Source organism: Passer montanus, unplaced genomic scaffold, assembly GCF_014805655.1.
Source record: "Passer montanus isolate IOZ18808 unplaced genomic scaffold, ASM1480565v1 scaffold84, whole genome shotgun sequence".
NCBI classification, from domain to species: domain Eukaryota; kingdom Metazoa; phylum Chordata; class Aves; order Passeriformes; family Passeridae; genus Passer; species Passer montanus.
This window is the reverse complement of record NW_024373701.1, coordinates 2012371-2025659: the sequence shown is the minus strand read 5'-3', so window position 1 is coordinate 2025659 and position 13289 is coordinate 2012371. Positions and strand designations below refer to the sequence as shown.

The following is a 13289-nucleotide window of genomic DNA, read 5'->3' as shown; positions in this document are numbered from 1 at the left end:
TCCACCCCGGAAGTCCTGCCCCGCCGCGCGCCGGGCCCGGGAGAGTGACCCACCAATGGCTGTGCGGGAGGGGAAGGCACTTGGCCAATCAGCGCCCGCCTTCGCCGCCCGCACTGAGCGCGGACCCCGCCCCGCCCGGCGCGGGCGGTGGCGTCCCCGCCCAGCCTTTGCTTCCCCTTGCGCCTGCGCGCTGGGCCGCCCCCGCCCTCGGAGGCACCGAGCTGCGCCGGGCACCGGACGTCGGCCCGGCCGCCGCCTTCCCGGCACTTTCCGTGCCTTTCCCCCCCTCTCCCTACGCGGGCCTGGCTCCGCGCCGCACAGGCCGGCCGGCGGCCCCGTCCGCTCCACTCTACCGCGCTTTTGCGAGGACCCAGTGCCCACTCCCGGGTGCGCGGGCCCAGTGCGCCTGCGCCGCGCGCCGAGGCGGGTGCCTCTGCCTGGTCACGCGGGGGACGCGCCGCAGCAGCTGATTGGCTGCGGCGGCGGCGCGAAGGTCGCGCGCGCGCGGTAAGGGGCGGGGGTGTGGGGGGGTGTGGGTGCCGGCGTTGCCATGGGAACGGGCCCGCGGGGGCGGCGGTGGCGCCGCCGGGGCCGCAGCCCTGGGGACAGCGCCGGGCAGGCCGGGCCTGAGGGATCCCTGCCGCCCTGTCACGGTGGTGCGGGCTTCAGGGCCTCGTAGCACGGCCCGAGTGCTGGCTGTTGCTGGGTGAAGCTGTCGCGGCTCTCTCGTCATCTCCTGCCTTCTGCTGCTCTCTCTTGTTTTGGTGGCTAAGTTCATCTCTCGGGTGAACTCTGATTCAGTGGGAAACAAATTGAGCTTTTTTTATGGCTAGGCTCTTCTGTCAGATGGAACTGTCAATCCAGTCGATTTTTCCTATATATGGTTCACGGATGTGGGAATGTATGGTGGTGTAGGAAGGAAAACAGGACTGCCCTTTCAACAGCTACCTGCCCTTGGATTATGCAGGTGCTGGTGACATGCTTTGCTTTGAATTTCAGAAACTTGAACCGAGTTAGCAGAATTGGCTCAGCTGATGGATGGGCTGGCCCAGAATTCATGGGCCATGTTCCGCAGGAAGGTGGCCCCTCTGCAAGTGGCGTGTTGGTAACACACTGTTTATTTTGCTCTGTAGCTCAGTGATGCGTGTGTGCTGGCTCGTGGGCAAAGAGGAATGCACTCAGCGAGTGAAACTGCCGCACTTGGAGGCTGTGGTGATTGGGCGTGGCCCAGAGACTGGGATAACGGATAAGAAGTGCTCGCGGCAGCAAGGTAACCTGATGTAGCTCAAATCCTGCTTTCCACCTGCAGCAGCAGCTGAGCTCGCCTCGTTCCTCTACGTGGTCTGCCATGCTGCCTGTTCCTGGAGTCATCAATCCTTTTTAATAAGCACTTACAGAGATCTCTGGGGCCTAACAATCAGAAACACCCAATGACAGGATGTCCACCTCCATAAACTAAAGCTTTGAATCTTCATGTGAATTCCCAGGCCCACAGTTGTGATTCACTGCCTGCATCCTTGGCTCATGAGCAGCACTTCTCCCTAGTATTCCACCAACTGATTTTTAGCATTGCTTGTTATTTTATACATAAAATAACATGATCTTGGATAATATATAAAAGTATCTGTCACCTATACAATACTGCACATCTTCCCTGCTCTATCTTCCGTGCCTCTGGACACAGTCTTGCTCTATGCCTTATTGTCCCAGAGGACTGGTAAGAATGTCAAGAATATGTATGAGACATGCACAGAATGCACCTTTGTTCTGAAGTAATTCTACCCTGGGCTCAGTGTGTGGGTTGGCTCTGTTTTACCTGTGGTCCTGGAAAGAAGAGACAAGGCAGAAATATTCTTGGCACACATTCACAAAAACCAGCTCCAGAAAGAAACAGCTCTTCAAAAAGAGGAGTGTTTTCTGCAGTGTGACGTTCAGCAGAGTTCTTTTTATTTGCATGGTTTTGTGACACTTTGTTCTTTGTTTTCCAGTTCAGTTAAAAGCAGACTGTAACAAGGGGTATGTCACAGTTAAACAGGTATGTTTTTATGTATGGATCTGCAGTATTTCTGGTACTTACTGGGACAGTTGTACTTAACTCCACAGATGCTCCAAATGATGATTCTGATCACTGAAACTTTCTTATCACCAAGGGAGGTTACAGCAAGTGGCCCTCAGAAGTGAACTGTGTTCTTTGTGTACCTCAGTGAAAGGCTGCACTATTCTTTCCAGATACATTCCAGTCTAAGACAGCCAGGCTAGCAGCATCAGCTGTTGTGAGTCCTCAGTCAGTTCTGTTGGGCGCTGCATTTGAGAGACTCTGGACTTCTTCTACTAAACTTATCTTTCTCCTGAGCCTTGGACTTCATAAGCTGAGGCAGCCCTTTGTTTAAGGTTGAATTTCCTGTGTTAATGGTACTACTCAGTAGCAGAAGATTTTTGTAGGTGAGCTGATAGAGCCAGAGATGTGGTTACTTGTGGGAAGAGATGGGATGTCAGACAGCACTGCAGGAATGCTCATGTCACCAGGTGGATGGAGGCAGGCCTACTCCCTCACACTTACGAGACCCAGTATCTCTGAGGTAACATGAAGAGAAAGGTGTCTGGTGCTGAGGATTGTGAGTGTGTGCCCACAGCACCAGCCTGCGTGGACAATGCAGCAAACAACATGTTCTACCTGCCGAGGGGGAACGTCTTTTCTCAAAATTCTTCCACAGCCCACTAAGCACAGGCACCCCAGGGGTGTCTGATCACTCTGGCAGAGATATCTAGGACAGTTTTTCTCAGAAATCTACCCTATGATTTGAATATTGTGTTACTGGAATCTCAAAACTGGGAATACTTTCTGGTGATGGGTGCTGGCATGTTTTCTCTGCCTGTTGAAGAGTTGCTCCCCAGGTGTGTGGCACAAGGTTCCAGTGGTCAGTTGTTTGATACTTTATTTGCTGATGGGAAGCATCCTTGACCTGAGTGAAACTGCAGAGCTGTAGAGTAATGAGATCCTGGCTGGAATCAGGTGTGAGCTTCATTGCAGTGAATAGCAAGTGAGAGGTATAGTACTGCCCTGTGAAGCACACAGGTGTGGCAGTGACAAAGATAATGAAAACTCTCTGACTGAGTTCATCAGTCGCAGGAGAGAGCTGATTTCCCAAAGCCTGTTTTGTGCATAAACGTTAACCAAAAGCATTGTGCTGAAGACTCCTAATTTTTGTAGGGTCACCCACATGATGATGTGGAATCCATCTATCAAGCAATCACTGTAGGTTGCCTACATCACAACATGATTGCACTGAAATAATTTGCTACAGTTACTCCTCAGAAACAGTTGCTGCTGTTACTAGTTGTTTAATAGGCTGTTAATTTGTGAGGGAAGTGCAGCACAAGTGACACTGTGACTGTGTAACTGCTGCATGCCCAGGCTCCCTGTGGCACCAGGCCCAGAGGTTGTGTGCTGACAGCTGTGACTGCAAGACTGGGGCACAAACAGATGCCCACAGTACTTTACTGCCTGGTCTGCTGAAGTGGGTTGATGTGGCAGGGTGGGCGGTGAATACAAAATGCATTTCCTTTCCAGGATAATGGTATTCCAGGAGAACTGAGCAGAAGTTGGCGATTACACTTAAAACATAATTTTCCACTATTTTTCCCTTTTTCTGTCTACCAAGATAGGGGTCAACCCAACTAGTGTTGATCTTGTGAATATTGGCAAGGATGAAGTGGTGAAAATGAAGCCAGGCCAAGTTCTGCATATTGTAAATAACCTTTACCCCTACATGGTGCAATTTGCCGAAGAGTCTGGGAAAACTGTTCCAAAAGCAGATAAGATTCCACATGAAGAGAATGATGATATAGAGCTTGTGCCCAGAAAAACCATGAAGCTGGAGGTGGTGGATACACAAGGCAGTTCTACAAATCCAAAGCTAAGCAATACCAGTGTATCTGCACAGGAAGGAACTTCGAGCAAAAAGGCAAGTGTGTTGGTATTAATACTTGTGCTGTTTCTCCTGGGGTTGTCTCCTCCTTGAGAGGAGACCTGGTCTTTTGCTTTTGTGGATTCTGCTGGTGGCAGGCATCTCAGGTGAACACAGATCCTCAAAGTATACAGAGCATGAGAGGTGTTATGTGCTCCTGACATCAGCCAGACCCTGTGAAAGTTACTTGGGACCCATTCTAACCTGACTTGAGGGTTAGGTGTGTGTGAGGATGAGCAAATGAGGATTTAATCTCTGGTTTCAGCTGCAGTTGCTGCTAGAAGGACAGTCCACGTGAGCTCCATTTAACTGCAGTCACCCAAGGTCCTGGCTCTTGAGTGGTTATCTAAAAGCAAGTGCACAGAGAACAGAACAACCTGAGCCTTTTCTCTTTAAAATCTCTTTATTTGTAATTGCATGAGGCTTTTTGTCTCCTCCTGCTTTGTTCATTCCATATGGCAGAACCATGTTTACATTAGTGAATGTTAGCAGCCAGAATCTTTGAAAGGGACTTTTTAGCCCTGTGACATGGACCAAATAAAAGACCTTAATGCATTTGGAACTAGTGCAGTGCTGGAGGAGAAGGCACAGAAATGAAACCCCTTAAGACAAAATTTTATTCTCAGGTTGCTGTGAGTTAACCACTTACTTAATTTGTGGACTTGGGCTAGTTATATTAGCTAGTTATATTGTGCTTGGGCCAGATTTGTGGTGGAATAAGCAGGGAGATGACAGCTCACACTATTTCCCTGCCAGCACTATAATAATTGAACGTCTTCCTTTCTAAGAATATTATGAATATCATTACTACTTTCAACAGTTAAAACATGTTTTGAGAAAGGTGCACTCAAGACACACCTTCTATTAGGTGTTCAGTAGCAAAGTTAAGAAATAGCTTGTGTTGGCTTGATCTTCCTGTGCTTTTATTCTTTTCTCTACAAGCCACTGCACAATATAAAAAAATCAATATATCTAATGATAAGGCCACACACTGCAACTACTTTTTTCTGTGCAGAGCAGTATGGGATAAGACAGTTGATGGAGATCTTTGTTCTTTCTTTGGTTTTTGTGATCCCTGAAGCAGAGGGCCTTGTGCCATGACAAGTGCAAGCAAATTATTAAATTTAAACGCATTTATAGGCTCCCTGCTGTTGAATTTCCAATGTTTGGAAGATTGAACTTTCCATCTTCACAGTATCTTGTTAAAAGTTTTCAAAAGTAGCTTTTTGGGGGCAGTTGGAGCAGGTATGTTGGCATTTTATAGAAGAGAAATAATTGACCTCTCATTCAGCTGTTACTGTACTGCTGTATACAAATGAATATTCTTAGCTGAATCCTTTGAAGTATATAATTGGACGCTTCATTATCTTACAATTTATTTTCCCATTCTGTGGTATAGGAACATTTAGGACACTGGAGTCAGGGTCTGAAGAGCTCCATGCAAGATCCAAAAATGCAGGTGAGAGGTGTATACTTTTACTTTACAGTAGATCCTGTCTAGTAAAGCTAAATGAGCTTTCTTTCTTCCTTCTGCAATTTGCTTTAACAGTCTGGTTAATCAGTGGAGTCCTGTGTAAGGGCTGAAATGTACTTGCATCTCTCTCTATAGTAACATTAACTTGGGAGTCGCTACTGATTTTGCAGGTTCTCATTGTGTTAAATTATCTTTGAGCTCTCTGTACTCTGAGATTTGGCCAACAGATTTCAAAAAGTTTGATTGAAGAGCCAGTGAGCCATGCAGTTACTTTGTTTCCTCAGGGAAACAAACTAAAATGGGGTTATCATTTGAAGCTGAGCAAGCCACAAAGGTTCCCATTCTCCAGCAGTCAATGCTGTCTTGTTTCTTAGTGCAGTTTCCTGGTTTCCAGCAAATTTTTAGCTTCTTAACTTTCACATCTTTATGTCAGCTGACATGATCTGACTCCTGGCCTCACTGGGCCCCTTCAGGTCGTGATCACTGTTAGGCTGAAGATAATTTAGAGTCATAGTGTCAGGATCATTGAATCCAACTCTTAGCCCTCACAGGACATCCCCAAAAATCACACCATGTACCTGAAAATGCTTCTTGAACTCTGACAGACCTGGTGCCATGACCACTTCCCTGGGTAGCCTATTCCAGTGCTCAGCCACCCTCTGGGTGAAGAACCTTTTCCTGATATCCAGCCTACACCTTCCCTGGCTCAGCTTCAGGCCATTCCCTCAAGTTCTGTCACTGATCATGAGAGTGAAGAGATCAGTGCCTGCTGCTTCTTGTCCCCTCACAAGGAAGTTGTAACTGCAGTGAGGTCTCCCCCCAGTCTCCTCCAGGCTGAACAGACCAAGAGACGTCAGCTGCTCCTCATATGGCTTCCTTTCAAGACCCTGCTCTAGCAGTGAGGTCTCCCCCCAGTCTCCTCCAGGCTGAACAGACCAAGAGACCTCAGCTGCTCCTTATATGGCTTCCTTTCAAGACCCTTCTCTGTCTTCTTAGCCCTCCTTTGGACATTTTCTAAGAGCTTTTTGTCTTCTATTGTGTGACCCCAAAGTGCCCCTAACCCTGGAGGTGAGGCTGCCCCAGAGCAGAGCAGGACAATCCCCTCCCCTGCCTGGCTGTGATGCTGTGCCTGACTGATGCCCCCAGGACATGGGTGACACTCCTGGCTGCCAGGGCACTGCTGGCTCCTGTTCAACTGGTCACTGACCAGGACCCCCAGCTCCCATTCCATGGAGCTGTTCTCCAGTCTCTTGCTCCCCAGTCTCTCTGTATGTCCAGGGCTGCCGTGTCCAAGGAGTAGAATCCAGCACTTTACCTTGTTAAACTTCTGCCCAGCTCTCTGATTTGTCCAGGTCTCTCTGCAGGGCCTTCCTGCCTTCAAGGGAGTTGACAGTTCTCCCAATTTAGTGTCATTAGCAAACTTCCTTTCTATTCCTTCCAGTCCTGTGTCCAGGTAATTTATTAAGCTGTTGAAGAGCACAGGGGTAAGGATGGAGCCCTGTGGAACCCCACCAGTGACAGTCACCAGTCTGATGTCACTCATTCACTGTAACTCTTTATGCCTGACCTGTGAGCCAGTTCCTCACTTAGCTGATAGCTAAACAGAAGGCTCCTATTTCTTGACTGATTTTTCTCCTAATTCAAGTGTGAAGTGTTGAACTGCATAGATTTACAGGAGAACTGGATGCCTATTGTCCTAGAATTGCCAGCACTTTCAGTTGAGTCTATCTATAAGGAATGATAAAACCATGGAAATTCTTCCGTACTTTTTAAACATGAAGCTTAATTTTTATCCCTGAAGCAGAAATCTACGTACTTATCAAAACAGGGTTTTTTTGACCCAAAATGTAAGCAGGTTTGAAAACCATTCTTTTAGTGTTACACACAAATAACTGTTTATGAGTGAAGGTTAGCTTTATTAGTTGCAGTTTCAATCTGAATACACAAACAACAGAACTCCTATATTTTCTTTTTAATCAAATATTAAATGGCAATATTTCTTTTTTCTGAAAAGATTTGAAGGTGATCCTGTTCCTTCTGGTGGCAGGAGCAGACACTACTAGTATGTATGTACAAAATATCTTGCTGCTGAAAGAATCTGTCCTATGATTTGTGTACTGATGGAACTCTAATCTTCTTTTCTGTAGAGTAAGACTGATGTGTATATAAACATACAAGAGTAATTAGAAAAGGTGACAAAGACATCATCCCTCTCTCATCAACTGGTGCACTGCTAAGAGACCAGAGACACAGTACACAGTTTCTGTGTCACAACCTGATGGCTTTTTATTGCTGGGCTCTCCCCACTGTTGTACACAAGCTTCCCAACCATTTCTCTTCCTCAGCTGTACTGAATTGTTGCAGAAGGCAAAACAAAATGAAAACAGGAAGAAGAACATGATAGACAGGAATCTGTTCTCCTTCTTGTGAGTGATCTTACAAAGCAGCAAACTGGGTAGGACAAACTGAAATAGCCCAGATTTGAATATTTTAATCTTTGTAGTGCTGGTGGAGGTCTGCAGCACACTGCTGGTAGCACATCTGAGATGTGTGCTTCACTCTGGATATCTGCAACCTAGTGCATTCCGACATATTCCGTATTGAGCACAGTGGTTTTGTTTGTGACTGCAGAGCTTGAACATAGCCTGATGGAAGTAGAGTTCTCTAGGCCTCACTGGTATCTCAGTCCAGGTGATTTTCAAGAACTCATATAGCTCTGTACTTATGGTTAACTTACTGTAAGTTAGATTAGAAAGCTTTTGAGCTTGAACATAGCCTGATGGAAGTAGAGTTCTCTAGGCCTCACTGGTGTCTCAGTCCAGGTGATTTTCAAGAAACTCATACAGCTCTGTACTTATGAGTACTACTTAACTAACTGTAAGTTAAAGTATATGAAGCCTTTTATAATAAAGTATATGAAAAAGGATACTGGAACACCTCTCCATAGCTGCCTGGTATATGTTATGGAAGAGGGTACTGGAGCAGCTTCATTCCAGCAGAAGTTTTCATTGGATAGCATCTCTCCACTAAATGTAGTGCTTATAGGAATAGTATATATAACTTTCAATCAGAAAGTAATCTAGTTGTTTCGTTTTTTGCAAGGTTTACAAAGATGAAAAGACTGTAGTCATCAAGGATAAATATCCCAAAGCACGTTACCACTGGCTTATCTTACCATGGGACCCTATTTCAAGTCTGAAATCAGTCACCAGGGACCACCTTGAACTCCTGGAACATATGCATGCTGTTGGGCAAAAAATGATCGAACAGTGCCCTGCCAGAGAGAGCCTGGAGTTCCGACTGGGTTACCATGCTATCCCCAGTATGAGGTAAGACCTAGAGGAGTCATGTGGACTTGCTAATGTTCTTCCAGTTACACAGATTTGGGGCTAAATCCGTGAGGAGATTTGGCATTGCTAAAGGAAAGGCAATCCTCCTCAACACTAGAGACAGCTTGGTGTGCAGTCCTCTGCCCCACACTGCTGTATAGATCCTGATGCACGGGCATCTTGGGCACACGGGGAGATGCCTCTTGGGCTTCTCTAGCCGAGGTTGGTGCCTGGGTCTGTGGGATGCCTGTGGTCCAGCCCCAGTGACAGGAGTACTGCTGCCATTGCCAGGGCATCCTGTTCCCAGGGCACCAGCATGAGATTAGAGACGGACTCCTAGATCTGTCAAGTACTGCCTAATACCGAGCAAGGATTTGAGTCTTTTGTCCAAGTCCAGACATGAAAGTGTCCAAGAGTTTCTTGATACTGCAGTCAGTTGTTCTCCAGTTCTTGAAGGAAGCTTTTGAGCTTTGACTGATCAAGTCCCATTCAGTTACTCTACAAATTATAAAACTTTGGTTTATTATTAAACCTTTATTAAACCTGTGGTTTGCTAACATTATGGTCTCCGTCTTTTTGGAAACTAGCAGGAATATAGACTGCAGAGAGGGACCAATGGAATATGCAGACTAGTGACCCTGACTGTTTATAAGTGAAATTCTTGGCAAGAGACAGTGCTTCCACAAGAAACTGTTTCCTCTGTCACAGGGTCAGGACTGACCCACAAGGCCAGCACCCTGCTGAATCATGTTTGCAACAGACACAACTGCAAAACAACTTTGAGCATTAACCTTCTTCTCTCATATCTACATTATATTTTTTTTCAGTCAGCTACATTTGCATGTAATCAGCCAGGATTTTGATTCTCCAGCCCTGAAAACCAAAAAGCACTGGAATTCTTTTACTACGGACTACTTCTTAAACTCTCAAGGTAATGATTAGAGAAAGTATTTCCTAACATATAATCCCACTTGCAGGTTATGGCTTTGGGCTTTTCTAAATGCGCAAGTCATTGCAGTAAAAGAAAGGTTTTATTTAATTTAATATATTGGGGAGTAGCACTGAGTAAAAGTCAACAAATTTTGCATCTGGTTTAAATTAGAATGCAGCAATGACACACTGTGCATGCAAATAATGCACAGAGATTTGCAGTGTCATGTGTCAGTGATGCTACATGGTCTCAATACCTATGGTCTTTTTTATTTTTATCCCCAGATGTGATAGAGATGGTAAGAAGCAAGGGAAAAGTGATGGTGAAAGACCATACCTCTGAACTTCTCAAACTTCCCCTCAGATGCCATCGCTGTAAACAACAGCTGTCCACAATCCCACAGTTAAAGGAACATCTTCGGAAACACTGGCCAAAATGATTTTGCAAAAAATCATCTTTCAGTCTGTCTTCAAATGTCAAGACAACACAAGACCACAAAATGTTAATGGAAATGTATGCTGCTGTTTCCAGGCCACTTTTCCGCACATTGCATGACAAATGTAATGTGGGGAAAAGTCGCCTGGAAACAGCAGCATACTAATTTAGTAATAGCATCAACAAAAACTCAAGCCCTTTTCTTCCTTCCTACTAAAAATATAAATAAAGTGACTTCTGAAATTGGACCTTTTTGGTTGCAGCTTTATTGTGGTACTGCCACACTAATCTGTAAGTGAACTGAAGTCTGGGAGAAGTGCTTTGTTGGGATGAAATTATTTATTTTAATTCAGAAGCTGAACTGAGCCCAGATCTGGGTTTCTACTGTGAAAGGAAACAATGATTTAGAGATCTTTCTCTTGATGTTTTCTGCCTACCACTGAAGTTCCTCCTGCGTGATGTTGCAGGCACTGGTGTGACTGACAGAACGTACTGTCAGTGGAGAGGAAAGAGCAGCAGCTGATCACTCCCACTTTGCTGTGCCACTGACAGGCCTGACAGTTCAGTGCTGCTGAACTGCCGCTCAGCTAGGGGACAGCCACTGCTCAGGCTCTAAGTGGAGCAAAAATCTCTTTTGGGTACAAGGATGTATTTAAACATTTTTTATGTAATACATTTGTAATACACAGTGACCAGCTTTACTGCTTCCCAGAGTAATAAAACTCTCAAGGTGTGCAGCTGCCTGTCTGCATATGCTGAGGATGGTGCAGAAGTTCTGTGGTTTAATCCCACACTGTTTCTCCAATCAGGATTTTAGTGAGCCTCTAATAATTTGATTGTTGTCAAGATGTGAACTTCCAGAAGCAGCAGGACAATACTAATAAAAATCTCTTGAGTCCAGATCTGGTTTGTACAGTTCAGCTTCATCCTAAGCCCAGCTTTGAGTTAAGATGCTCTCTGGGTGAAATGGCTTTCAGTAAAAGAGTGCACAGAGCTTCTGTTATACAAGCAAAATGCTGCTCCCAACAGTAACATTCTCTAGGAAGAGGGTGTTCTCTTCTTACATTCCCCGATGCAGCAGCATGTTGCTGTACCCACTCAAATGGGGCAAATAATAATATGATGTTGCTGGAAAATAATAAAGATGTTTCTGTCATAAAGTTGTCCCAAAAAATGTGTTCTTTCAACCTGGTATGCAAGAAACCAATCCACACAGAGGGTCACGTTTATTTCATGCTTGTGCAGAGATGAGTGCTGGGTGGTGAATCCACAGAGCCAGCACACCCAGTTCCAGCCAAGCGGTATAACTAAGATATTTTCAAAATATCTTAAGTCTGCACCCACCTGAAGTCTACCTGCCTACTCAATAGCTTGCCTGGTTCAATTTAAAGGTACAATGCATTTCAAATTTATTGTTCATGTTTCAGTAGGTAGGATTCTTCATTTGGAGGTGGGTAGTCTAAGCTTTAGAGATATGGCTTTCACATTATAATGAGTTAAGTTCATCTGAAGGATGTTTTTTTAGCTGATTTAATTAATTTCAGTAAAACCAGAATGTTGCCATATGGAATGCTGCCAAATGCAGGTGTCGAGTATCATGTGCACGATTTCTGTTTGTGTTCTCTACTTGTTTCAAAACTATTCTGCAAGACCTTGCCATTTCCCACTTTTCTGGGTCTTTAAAGTATTTATTGTTCTCCTATGACTCACTGTGCAAAATCTCTTTTTAAACCATCTTTCACCAGAATGGGGTACAGTAAGGTGAACAGTTGGCCATGGCCTAATTTAAAACACTAGTCACAGGTCAGCTATTGCTGACATCAGTAATATGCCTTAAATGACAACATTAAGCTTAGAGTAAGGAAAAATGACAAAAGCACTATGACAAAAATTCAGTCTGTAAATCCATTCTTGTCACAAACTAGGGCTTCAGCTGGCTCAAGGTAAAGTGATAATGCTTTGCAACTGGAACTGATTTGGACCAAGGCCAGTTGCAAATGCTCAAGAGCTGTGGTCTTCATCATAGCAGACACAGGCCAGAAAGGGAAGCCATGCTTCCTCACAGTGAAATGTGCTGCTTATGGCCCATGGGCCATCACATCTGCTTTAAGTACCTCTCAGAGCTGGTCAGAGTGAAGCATAAAGCCCTGCAATCCATCTGTTTGGAAGCAGTGTGCAGCTGAGTCACAGTTGCCACACACTCAAATGCGGAGCTCAGATTCAGAGGGACAAGCCTATGTACGATGTTGTAAATCAGTGACATCACCAGGAGAACCACTGTCACCAGGGCTGACCCAGGGGGAGGGATGGCAACACTGTGTGAGGTCACCACTGTATGGGAAAGGTCTGCAGGAATGGCAGCAGTGGACACAAACTCTCTGAAGCCAAAAAAGGACAGCCACCTGTAGGGGTAGCCTCAAGGCCACGAAGGAAACTAAGGCAGAAAACATAGATATTGTCACAAATTACTTTGTGCGTGGCTTTGCAGGGGAATCACAGCCTTCCTCCAATCTTTCCTCTACAGCTGGTAAGTGCATACAGGAGACTGAAAGCAACCAATACAACACCTTGGAAGAGAGCCACAGAATAGCAGCATAACCTTAACACTAATCAGCAGTGATGATAAAGCATCTCACTTCCCTACCTGGCTGTAATTACATCTCTTCTGGAGTTGTATTATCTTCCATGATACTGTTACAGGAATGGGGCCTAAAGCCAAGGAAGATGTGGTAAAGGATTTTCCATGAGAATGTCATGAGGTATGTGAAGGGATTAACATGGGCTGATGGGGTGACAGGTTATCAGGTGGAGGGCCAGATGACCCCTGCCCCAGCAGCCATCCAGGTGGAAGAGAATGGTACGAGAGTTCTATTCCACCCTTAGGAAAACCCCACTGCCTTTGTTCTCTTTGTAACTCTTAATACTCATTTACAAAGAAAGTTCTCTCCCCTTCCTCTCTGTTTATAATTGCAATTATAGAATATGAGACTATTGTCTCACCTCTGCTTCTCCCAAACATACTAAATTTATTCTTTGAAAGCCTCCAAGGCAGAGGATGAGAACATAACCACCTTGCAGAAAAGTCAAGGGTCTTACTCATCCCTCCCCCAGAGCAAGGGTGCCTCTTTGGAAAGATCTGTGAGTCTGACTAC

General features: G+C 45.3%; 1 protein-coding gene across 6 annotated transcripts; it reads left to right on the top strand.

Moving 5' to 3' along the window:
• The first annotated feature begins 24 nt into the window (after positions 1-24).
• APTX (aprataxin) lies at positions 25-11293 on the top strand. Of its 6 annotated transcripts, XR_005630301.1 has the most exons (9): positions 25-507; positions 1134-1270; positions 1989-2035; positions 3663-3965; positions 5368-5427; positions 8545-8771; positions 9599-9702; positions 9987-10213; positions 10289-11293. XR_005630301.1 is itself a non-coding variant. In XM_039733174.1 (8 exons), the coding sequence occupies exons 1-8, from the start codon at positions 56-58 to the stop codon at positions 10139-10141; spliced, it is 1485 nt and encodes a 494-aa protein (XP_039589108.1). In that variant the 5' UTR covers positions 25-55; the 3' UTR covers positions 10142-10381. The 6 variants fall into 6 exon arrangements, 5 of the variants coding, with proteins under 5 accessions (XP_039589108.1, XP_039589109.1, XP_039589111.1 ...); XM_039733174.1 differs by having other exon boundaries at positions 9987-10381; XM_039733177.1 differs by lacking the exon at positions 25-507 and adding an exon at positions 536-764 and having other exon boundaries at positions 9987-10381.
• The last annotated feature ends 1996 nt before the right edge of the window (positions 11294-13289 follow it).